Below are 10,373 nucleotides of genomic sequence, written 5' to 3'. Positions count from 1 at the left end.
CAGCTGTACATTTGGTTTGCTCAGTGTATATAAAACCTTAATGTACTCATTGTTTGCCAGTTTGTTATTTTGTGTGACGAAACGTGAAACTGTTGGACTTGAACTATTTTTGCACTATGCTCTACGGGAATGCGTAGAGCATAACAGCACCCCTTTAATATGAATCTGCAGAACACGGCGGACAGTATTCAACCGTTCCCATGAAGCAGAAACAAGCGTGATGTGCAGTAAATTATCATGCATCTGTTGGTTTGGTTTACCCTGTGAATGTTTACAAAACTTGATTCGATACTTAATTTTTCATTTGTCAAAGAAATATCCAGTGACGATTTGAGAAATCAAAGTGTTTTCTCTCACTGAGATGTGCCATTTTTTCCCTTGTTTGTTCTGAAGAAAATATAGGATAGGCTTTTTCATGCTTATTACTGTAGGCATATTTGTTCCGCTGAAATGTACTGTTGATCTTTGTTCATTGGCCCCTCTGAAGTGTCAGTTTACAGGGCAGGGAGGTGAGGAGTGAAAGCGTGAGTGACTGCGATGGAGGATGCAATCAGTGTGCTGATATACTCGCGTAACATCTTCCTAGGTCCTCACTTGTGACAAATCCGAACACTCTAGAAAGGGTTCACTTCACATCTCCTACTGTCCACACTTACAATACCACACAGGGCATGTTAACACGAAAAAAAGAAGCATGTTTTGATATACAGGCTTGCCAAGAACAAGACATTTTGTACGTTGACAGGGACATTTACCGATAGTCCAATGTCTAGAGAAACCCATAATCGAGTCAACTGCTTGCAAGCTGGAGTCATTATTTGATACTGTGTATTTATATGAATGGAACATGCATGTTGTCTCTGTGTTAACAAAAGCCTACTATATGTATTCTGTTTACCTCCACTTTGTTTTTGAGTCATTGTCCAATTTTTGTACTATTTCTTATGAGAAGTGTTCTTCTCCACATTCATAATATGAACAAATAAATGCTGCATGCAGCCAGAGCGGATGAACCTAACACAAACACGGATGTTTTATTTCATTTATGTGAGGAATGCGGGGATAATGACATATATTTTGTGCCGTATATAGATATGACCCCACCTATATAGGTGGCTGGTATGTTATGTGTGTGAGCTAAAAGACTCTTCTGATGTGTGCCGAGAGTTACCAAACAAAACTTATTTTGTTAACATCTTTTTTTTCGTCAAAACAAAATATGTTGCTAGCTCAAATTAAATATTTTTTCTTTTGCTCTTTTATTTACATTTCCATATTTGTACACATTCAGCAATAAAGTAAGCGATGAAAATTAGCTTCACCCTAAAACGTCTTTATTATTATTATGTATCACATTATAAGTGACACTATCATTTTTTTGGACAAAAATTATGTATTAAATTAAAGTTGAAACAAGATATTGAAACCATAAACTCAGAAATTTAATAAATCAAGTGAGCAGGGCACACATTGCATAAAAGGAGAGCAAAGTAAAATACAGGGAGGAGAATATTTAAATCAGACATGCAAAATGATTTACTAACGATTGCAACATGCAATTTAGTGCTAATTGCACTGATATTTAACGCTGAAAAAAAGCATGTCTTATCTTTTGAGCTTGATATTGAAATTCACCTCAAAAAGCTTTTTTTTCCAACTCTAATCACAATTATGAGCACTCTTGGGTCTAGTTTAGAAAATCTGGCCTTTAAGTAGACTTCTATGCAATCTGATTTCAAGAGCTGCCCTCTGCTAGCCATTAGAAAGATTGCTGGGTTTTGGAAAATGGGTTAAATTCAGCCAGTCGTCATATTTAACACAAATGCATTAAGAGGCAGAGGCTGGACTGCACTGTGCCAATACAGCAAACTTTCAAGTTACACTTAGTGTAAGAATCAAGTGAGAATTTCATTTTACTTGAAGAGTGATTGGATAGCCATGATGATCTCCTCTGCCAGCTCTCTTCTAACGCCGTTGCTTGTTGGCATGTGTCTGCTTCCACCTCTGTCTGGTCCAACGGCCATTGTTCTGAACGACTTCATGCAGCAGGTTCATGAAGGCGTAGTCGTTCCCAGACAGCAGCGTTTCGTCATCAGGTGATGCACCACCAGAGGGAGCCTTTGAGCTGGACGCCCTGTTTTCTGCCCTCTGCCTGCTGTGCACAGCTCGTTTCGATTCCTTCCTCTGATTGTCCTCCTTGCTGCTCTTGATGTTGTTGTGTGCTGAGCTTTTTCCAGATGTCTGATGTCGATCCTGATGGAGGTTTTCCTGATTCGCATTTTGGTTTTGTGCAGTCGTTTGTGTCACAGTGGTAGTATCACCCACTGCCATCCCTTCTTTCTTCAGGTGTTCCTCTTCAATTGGTTTTAAGGACTGCGAGTGTCTCAGGTCCATGAGAGCCCCCATTTGATTTTTCATAGTTTCATCTTTCTCTTTGTCCCCATCAAAAGTGAAGGGATGGCCTCTATCATTTACAGTCTTCTTTATTTCATCTGAAAACTTCTTTGTTACATTTTGTCTCCAAACAGTCAAGTCATCACCATCCTCCTCATCTTCTGCTTTTCTTTTGCATCTTTCCTGCCACTGAGCTGCAGCGAGGGGCCAGGTAGAGATCCTCTTGATAATTTTGCTGCCTTTTGATCTTAGACCAAGACCTTCAACAGACTCTTCAACAGGAAGTGATTTGTTCTGGTCTGTGCCGATGCTCAGATAAGGTACCATGTCAGTGCTAACAGGAACACATTCAGGGTTTTCATCTAGATTTGTACCAGGATTGGCTGTTTTTTCATTCTCCTTGATCGTGTCTGTGGTGTTTGCGGGATTTTCTGTCTGAAATCCTCCTGCAGCTCCTGTGGCTTCAGTTTCATTCACCAGCTTCTGCTTTCCCTCAGCTGGGTTTTCAGTGACTTTTGCTTGAGCCTCTGTCTCAGTATGCAAAGTCACAGGATCCTTCCCAGATGCACAAAAAGGAGACATGAGGATTACAGCATTTGCTGACTTTGCTCTGATTCCAGTAAAGGATGTTATCCGAGCCATCTCTGCATCCTTATTCTCAGAGGATCTTAGAGAGTCATGACTTGATCTGCTTTCTTCTTCCAGCTGCTTTTTGTCTTCTCTCGAATGCCCGGGTGTCACACTTTTTTTGTTGTGTTTCCTTCGGTGTCGCACAGCCAGGAAACACACCACAAACAGCAGCACACAGAGGACCACTGTAGAGAGGGCCAGGTAAACAGAAAGACTATTTTAGCTACGTATGTATTTTCAATTCAATCAAACAGAAATATACAGTAGAAACATACCAATCACAGCAATGAGCGCACGGACAATGTTGGTATCTGACGGTGGTTGTGATGGAACTGGCCAAAGGATTTCATGCATTAGTATTTCAGAATTCTGATGACAAACATTTTGAGAAGAATCCAATGTACCTGTCACTCCAGCAGGTTCAGAAGCTGTTGTGGATGAGTTTGTGAGTTCGGCGTGGGGTGAGGCTTCTGTCCTTACCAGAGGTGATGTCTCATAAGATCCTGAGGAGAATAAGAAACAAACTAGAGAGTCCACAATGTTGTAAAATGCAGAATGTTTTCACTTCTTAAAAGCAGTAATTGTGCAAAATGTTTTAACAGTTATATACAGTTCAGGACCGCTGGGCTATGGTCAGATTAATCGTGTTACTCTGGCGCCATCTGCAGGTCAATAACTGACAGAGTTTCAGGATGACTCATACTAAGGGTGTGTGCAGATTTTCCCCAATGCGGTTACGGTAGATTCTGTCAAACTGATATAAAATTATTTTTTCATAGCAAAATAATAGACAACAACATAAAACAAAACAAAAAAATCTTAGGAATATTCGTAATCAGTGATTCAGAGCTATTCTGTGACACAGATTTGATGCTGTCAAAGTTAGAGACCCTCTCTTTGCCTTCCAAACTGCCTTAATTCTTCATCACAAAGATACAGTAAGGTGCTGGAAACGTTACTCAGAGATTTTGGTTTATATTGAGATGATGACAAGACCAGATGACTGTGGAGGCTGTTTGAGTCGACATGTTCAAGAAACCAGTCTGAGATGATTTGAGCTTTGTGACATGACTGTCATGCTGCTATAGGAGGAGACATCAGAAGATGGTACATTAAGGGGTTCTACTCTATTTAAACAATGCTCAGTTGGTACTAAGCGGCAAGAGTGTGCCAAGAAAATATCCCCAACACCACTGTACAAGCAGCAGTGGCATGACTCATTGATACAAGGAAGGATGGATCCATGGTTTCATGTTTAGACCCTATCAATCAAATGCTGCAGCAGAAATCAAGATTTATCAGATCAAGCAAAATTTATGTTGGCCAATTTTGGAGAGCAGAATTGTAGCATCAGCTCCCTGTTCTTATTTGACACGAGAACCACCTGATGTGCTTTTCTGCTTCAAGATTTGATGCATTGTGCATTCAGAGATACTCTGACACAAAGAAACAGTCCATGTCTCCTTGCATAAATGCATTGAGTTGCTGCCATGTGATTGGCTGATTAGATATTTGTGTTAATAAGCAGTTGAGCATGTGTACCTAATAATGTGGTCAGTCAGTGGTATGAGTTGTGTGTGTGTGTGGGGGGGATAAAAACAATAGAAACAAAAGACAGGAAAAGCCACATGTACCAGTGAGAGAGGAGCTTGTGGGTTTGGTTTTGAAAGAAGTTTCTGTCTTTGATGTTGGTCGTGAAGGAGTTTCCACTTTTACTGCAGGAAAAACAGAGACACTGATTGCTAATGTTTTAAAGAGATAAGAGTATTCTTGTCATAATGGTGAATTTCAAACAAAAAAAAGAAGCACATGTACCAGTGGATGCAGGGCTAGGTGTATGTACATAGATAGGCTTAGGGTGGATAGAGGTCTCTAATGATGAAACTGTCACTAGAGAGAACAGCCGAGACATAAATACGCACAAATTTAAAATGTAGAGAATTTCACATTTCTAATAAAAACTGGGAAACGAAAAAAAAAAAAGTACCAGTTTGAGAAGAGTTTATTGTGGATGCATCAGTGGATGAGGCTTTGAAAGAAGTGCCTGAGTTTGAGGTTGGGCGTGATGGAGTGGTTGTCACCACTTTTACTGCAGGTAAAAATAGAAATACTAAGTGCCAGTTAATAGTATGCACACACTGAAATGTAAAGAGTTTCACGAAATTTTATTAGCCACATGTACTGGTGTAAGAGCTTGTTGTGGGTATATCAGTGGGTTTGTGTGAGTTTGATGTTGGTCGTGATGAAGGAGTTTCCACTTTTACTGTAGGAAAAAAAGAGAAAAGCATTGTTTTTGTTTTTAAAAAGGGGTGAAAATATTTCTGTCAGAATTTAGAATTTTTATGAAAAAAAGCAGCACATGTACCAGTGGATGCAGGGCCAAATGCGTGTGCGTAAGTGGGCTTAGGGTGGACAGATGTTTCTAATGATGAATCTGTAACTACAGAGAACAAACGTATGCACAAATTTAAAATGTAAAGAATTTCAAACATCTAACGGAAACTAGGAAAAGAAAAAAAACTTCATGTACCAGTGTGAGAAGAGCTAATTGTGGATGTATCAGTGGATGTGGGTTTAAAAGAAACATCTGAGTTTGACGTTGGACGTGGTGGAGGCGTCCTCACCACTTTTACTGCAGGTAAAAATACAAATACTAAGTGTTGGTTATTTAAGTAAAGATATGTAAATACTCTTGTCAAGTGTTACAAATAAAAAACAACAACTCTGGCACAATTTAAAATGAAAAGCATTTCAAAAAAAGGATTAGCCACATGTACCAGTGTGGGAAGAGCTTATTGGAGGTACATCAGTGGATGAGGCTGCGAAAGAAGTGTCTGATGTTGGGCGTGATGGAGTGGTTGTCACCACTTTAACTGCAGGCAAAAATAGAAATAATAAGTGCCAGTTACTAGTACGCACAAAATGTAAAGAATTTCACAAAATTGATCAGCCACTGTACTGGTGTGGGACGAGCTCATTGTGGCTACATCAGTGGGTTTGTGTGTAACAGAAGTGTCTGAGTTAGATGTTGGTCGTGATGAAGGAGTTTCCACTTTTACTGTAGGAAAAACAGAGAGAAGCATTGCTATTTTTTTTTTTTTAAAGGGGTGGAAATATTTCTGTAAGAATTTTGAATTTTTATGAAAAAAAGCAGCACATGTACCAGTGGATGCAGGGCCAGGTGTGTGTGCATAAGTGGGCTTAGGGTGGACAGATGTTTCTAATGACGGAACTGTCAGTGGAGAGAACACAAGCACGCACAAATTTAAAATGCAAAGAATCTTCAGCATCTAACGGAAACTGGGAAAAGAAAAAAAAGCTTCACGTACCAGTGTGAGAAGAGCTTATAGTGGGTTTGGGTTTGACGGAGGTTTCTGTCTCTGATGTTGGCGATGGAGAGGTCGTCACCACTTTTACTGCAGGTAAAAATGTAGATACTACGTGGCAGTTATGCTTTTAGACTTGTAGACTTTAATAAAAACAAATAATTAGGCAAGAAGAAACAGCTGTACCAGTGGATAAAGGGCCCACTGACGGTGTTCTTGATGGTGATGTCACGCATACCGTTACGTTCCACACCAGCCGACCCCTCAGGGATGGAGGACTCTCACAGGTCACGTCCATCTCGTTTTCCAGCTGAGATCTGCTCTGTAGAGCTGAGGGGAGAAGCGACTTTACATTTCTTTCTTTCTTTTCTTTTTTTTAATAAAACCACATTAATAATGTAGTTTCTCACTTTTCTCAAACCTTTCATAAAGGCGACAAAGTCTTCAGCTTCACACGAACAGTCCCAAGGGTTCCCACCTAATCTGATCTTGGTGGAGGTCAGAGATCTGAAGGCTTGTGGTGAGACCCAAGTCAACTTGTTCTTGGACAAGTCTAACTCAGCCAAGGCGGCCTGGGAACTGAAACTATTCTGCTCAATATTCCTGAGCATGTTTTTATTCAGCCTGAGGCTTGTGAGGTTAGCAAACTGTCCGAGCGTGGACTCACTCAAGACTTCAATGTGATTTCCCGTAAGGATGATCTCCCTCAGGGCGGCGGGCTCTTTAAACCAGTTTGAATTAATCTGCGACAGATTGTTTAGCTCCAAGCTGAGATACTTAAGATTGGTAAGTGAGCTGAAGGCTTTTTCAGCGATTCTCGTGACACCTGCGTTGTTGATCGTGAGCCTGGTGATAGAAGCGAGGTTCTCACTCTGCAGCACTGTGGAGTTGATCTCTCCGACATCCTTCAGGACCATCAACAGAGATGAGGAACCAGGTTCAAAGTCTAAGTGGGCAGAAGTGTTTTTAGAGGAGTCAAACACAAAGCTGCACATACTTACATTTGCATCCTTTTGCTAAATCAATCTGAATCAACAAATGAGCTCAAAGGAGAAAACATGCAGTGAAACTATAAAATCAAAGCATCCTGCAGATATGCAAACATCTGAAGAGACTATTTTGTTGCCTTTGCTTCCCCCTAGTGGTTGACAAATGTGTGACCAGAGTAAAACTTGCAGCATCTGTTACAAGTCAGCAGGTATCATTAACTGTGGTTTGATCACGTTGAGTATTAAATTGTTAGTAAATTGTAGTAAGATCAATAAGAGAAAATAAAACTTCTTGATCAATCTTTACAGCCTGACAGAACTGAAATCAGACTTGTCCCAATGACCCCAGAAGCCTCAACATCATAGACTCAGTCTGGGACTATAAAGGCACAAAAGACAAAGAACTTAAAAAATATATAATTGTAAAAACTTTGGTCAATGGAAATAAAAAAATTCTGAAAAGTAGAGTTTAGGGGTCATTTTCTTTTTTATATGAAATTCTATTTTTTACTTGTAAAACTACAGGAAATGGTTTTAGCTTTGAATCATTTGATCGGACTGTTTTTTTTAACCAGCGTGAGCAGGTTTTGGTTCATGTGTTTATTCCTACAAGAATGTCTAAATCTATATCTGTGCAGGTCAGCCGAAAGGTTTCTTCTTAAAACCACATTCAGGGAGTCTCAGGTATTTAACCCTTAGTGAGGGCCATCCCTTTGGCTCATGTGACAGGTCACATGATTAACAGTGGATCAACAACCCTGGGGACCTCCAAGAGACCTGCTCCTACTAAGGGTTAAATATCATGCACTCTCTGCTTGTTGTTTGACAGCTGAAGAAGTTTATTAGACGAGAGGTGAAACATCTTGTCAGAAAAGGCGACTTTAAGGCCAGTTGCGTTTTTTTCAGTATACACATTTGTGTATTAAATTGAATTAAATTAAATGAAGAAGAAATCCATTTTTCTTCTTGGTATGAAGTTAATTGACTTTATTTCCGATATATAAAATGTTGCTGTCTAAGCCTATTTTAAAGGTCACCATTAAAGGTGTAGTAAACAAAATTCCTTACATGTTGGGATGTTGAAGCAGATCGTGATCGTTCCCTCTTTGATACAAGGACGGCTCAGGTGGACAACAGCCAGCAACAAAACACCACCAGCTACAACTGTGTGGATGCAGACCGATCACATTAGTTAAAGCTGAACATTTGATGACTTTCTGTGTGAGCATTAAAACCAGCAGCACTTACCCTTCATGGTGACCTGCTGGATGCAGTTCTTCAGCTCGGACTGTGGAGTGAGAGTTTGCAGATTGTGATGGTCTCGTGATCACCTGAACTAACAGGTGTGAAAAGAAACAGAGTTGCCATGACAGAGAAGAGTCTGCCATGGTTATGGTTGTGCGTTTGAAGGCGCTGTTCCAGTTGGCTGATGAAGCACGAGACAGCTTTTAACAGTGGGGGGGCCTGAAGATGTTTTCACCACTTAAAGGGCTTTTCAGTTGAATACAGCACCAATTCAAAAATGTTTAACTCAAGCACTTTATATTGCAAAGCAAAGATCCCACAATATAAGAGAGAGAAAGCACTAAAGATACCACAACTGTTTGGGGGGGGGGAGGAAAAGTGAGAGCATAGAAAGATGATGATCAACAACAGATTATGGGAGAACATAGACCAGTGTAACGTTGGCATATAAACATATGGGAGAATATAGGTTGGTTCTCAAGCATGTGATAGTCAATTTTCATTGTGGGCTACATTCGGGTCCATTTTCTTAAATGGGCTGAACCAGTGTAATGTAGTTTAACTGCAAATTTAACCCCTGAGATATCACAATTTCAAGAGGACATGCCTGTTTTCTCTACATCATAAAGAAATGCTGCTGTAGGTAATGAAAGAGACCTGTCAGAAACTAATGTGTAAAATTAAAAAAGGTTGAACTTGAATGTTTTTTGGTTCATGAAGATCTCTCTCTCTCATATCCATCCAAGAGTCTTCTTCAGTCTCAGGTATTTAACACATAGTGATGTTGTCCCTTTGAGGTGATCCTGATGCTCAGTGAGCCTTTATCAATAATGCGAGTCCTATCACAGAGCTCTACAGTTGTTATAAAACTGGCTCTTGGGTGACAGGTGAGACATGTTTTTAAGCCAAACAGTTGCCTTCCTTTCAAGCGCTCAAATACACGTGGGTTCATCCTAGGAAACATCCTTAGTGCATCATGAGAGGACTCCCAGCAAACCGTATCGAACATTTAAAAACATTTTAAGTAGAATTTTAGTAGCAGAGGTTTTGGGTTGTTTGTTTTCTTTAAACTTAGTGAACTCTGAGTTAAGTACTTGATGGGGTTAATATGCTTCCTCGAAGTGTGATGCTGGCTGATCACTCAGGACTTTGTACATGTGTAGAAGGATTTTAAATTGATTTCTACATTTAAGGGGCAGCTAGTGAAGAGAAATGCAAATCTCCCTCTCTCTAGTCCATTTGAATGCGCTTGCTGTGGAGTTTTGAATGGACCTAAGGCTTTTGCTACAACTTCATAACAATGTTGAATAATATTGAATATACATGCCCAAAGGTTCATCCATCCATCACCTCATTCACACCAAAGCAGTGCTCATGCAGAGGCAGTTCTGCTTTGGTGCTTTTTGAGAAGGAGCAAAACCTCTGATCCCTACTGAGCAGAAGTTGGAGTAATTTCTATTAAAAGTGTGGGCTTTATTTGCCAGCCATTAATGAGTTCCTTCTGCTTGCCCCTCTCATGATGTCAGGAAACAAAACCCTCCTGCTGTTTAAACCTGAATCATGTCGAATGAACTAAAGAGATGCATCAAGATAAACACCGATTATTTTTAAAGTGAGGTAAAGTCCAGTTTAAATTAGAAACCTGTCATTCTGGGAACACTTTTTCTGTCTTGTTAGCTTTCATTCATTAATAGGAAAAAGTGTGTTTCAGTGAAAAGATGCAGACTTGCTCCTCGAGAAAAAAAAAAAAAAAAAAAGTGTGACAATTGCAAACAAAAAGTTGTGATGT

The 10,373-nt window shown here is 39.9% G+C and overlaps 1 protein-coding gene across 1 annotated transcript; it reads right to left on the bottom strand.

The window, feature by feature from the left end:
- Window positions 1-1,965: 1,965 nt before the first annotated feature.
- Window positions 1,966-8,498, bottom strand: LOC146621649 (uncharacterized). Its single transcript, XM_085368690.1, has 16 exons — window positions 8,408-8,498; window positions 6,772-7,296; window positions 6,537-6,680; window positions 6,354-6,440; window positions 6,188-6,256; window positions 5,984-6,082; window positions 5,802-5,897; window positions 5,555-5,656; window positions 5,390-5,464; window positions 5,207-5,287; window positions 5,012-5,113; window positions 4,840-4,914; window positions 4,659-4,739; window positions 3,429-3,527; window positions 3,300-3,356; window positions 1,966-3,209 (listed from the first exon to the last, which is right to left on the bottom strand). Exons 2-16 carry the CDS (start codon window positions 7,265-7,267, stop codon window positions 1,966-1,968), a joined length of 2,907 nt encoding a protein of 968 aa, XP_085224816.1. The 5' UTR covers window positions 7,268-7,296; window positions 8,408-8,498.
- Between the last annotated feature and the right edge of the window lie 1,875 nt (window positions 8,499-10,373).

Source organism: Diplotaxodon limnothrissa, linkage group LG12 (assembly GCF_057381915.1).
Source record: "Diplotaxodon limnothrissa isolate DT_005_m linkage group LG12, D_limnothrissa_male_GT1.1, whole genome shotgun sequence".
NCBI classification, from domain to species: Eukaryota; Metazoa; Chordata; class Actinopteri; order Cichliformes; family Cichlidae; genus Diplotaxodon; species Diplotaxodon limnothrissa.
This window is presented reverse-complemented; position numbering and strand designations above follow the sequence as displayed.

Coding starts and splice junctions, on each gene's coding strand:
- LOC146621649 (XM_085368690.1), bottom strand. CDS start 7,267: ATGGTCCTGAAGGATGTCGGAGAGATCAACTCCACAGTGCTGCAGAGT. Junction 6,257..6,353: donor TATAAGCTCTTCTCACACTG/GTACGTGAAGCT, acceptor CTCCACTGACAG/TTCCGTCATTAGAAACATCT. Junction 3,357..3,428: donor TGAACCTGCTGGAGTGACAG/GTACATTGGATT, acceptor TCCTTTGGCCAG/TTCCATCACAACCACCGTCA.